Genomic DNA, 686 nt, shown 5'->3' on the forward strand with positions numbered 1-686 from the left:
CGTCAGCATAGGGACGGGCCCGCGCTGTGGGCACAGGTCGGCGGTGACTGTGGGGACAGGCCTGTAGTGCCACCGGGTTGGGTCCTACCATGGGGACAGGTCAGCGGTGACCGTGGGGGCAGGCCTGTAGTGCCACCGGGACTGGTGCCACCGTGGGGACAGGTCACTGGTGACCATGGGGACAGGCCCGTAGTGTCACCGGGACTGGTGCCACCGTGGGGACAGGTCACTGGTGACCATGGGGACAGGCCTGCAGTGCCACCAGGACAGGTCCCACTGTGGGCACAGAGCCGCAGTGCCACCGGGATGGGTCCCACCGTAGGCACAGAGCCACAGTGGCATCCACATGGGGACAGGTCACGGGTGACCATGGGGACAGACCCACAGTGCCACTGGGATGAGCCCCACCATGGGCACAGGTGGTCACCGTGGGCACAGACCCACATTGCCACCAGGACGGGTCCCACCATGGGCACAGCTGGTCATCGTCGGGACAGACCCGCAATGCCACCAGGACGGGTCCCACCATGGGCACAGGTGGTCACCGTGGGCACAGACCCGCAATGCCACCAGGACGGGTCCCACCGTGGGCACAGACCCGCAGTGCCCAGGGCCAGCACACCGAGGATGCGGCCCCGCACACCCCCAGCGGAGGAGCCGGCCCCGCTATCGCGACAGCGCTCCCT

The 686-nt window shown here is 68.4% G+C and overlaps 1 protein-coding gene across 1 annotated transcript in view; it reads left to right on the top strand.

The window, feature by feature from the left end:
• The first annotated feature begins 563 nt into the window (after positions 1 to 563).
• The window catches only part of PLPBP (pyridoxal phosphate binding protein), a 3,145-nt gene continuing 3,022 nt past the window's right edge, over positions 564 to 686 (top strand). The window contains exon 1 of the mRNA XM_014310843.2: positions 564 to 677. Within this exon, the coding sequence (XP_014166318.1) occupies positions 564 to 677 (114 nt within the window). The remainder of the gene's footprint in view (positions 678 to 686) is intronic.

This window comes from Geospiza fortis, unplaced genomic scaffold (genome assembly GCF_000277835.1).
Source record: "Geospiza fortis unplaced genomic scaffold, GeoFor_1.0 scaffold371, whole genome shotgun sequence".
In the NCBI taxonomy this organism is placed as follows: domain Eukaryota; kingdom Metazoa; phylum Chordata; class Aves; order Passeriformes; family Thraupidae; genus Geospiza; species Geospiza fortis.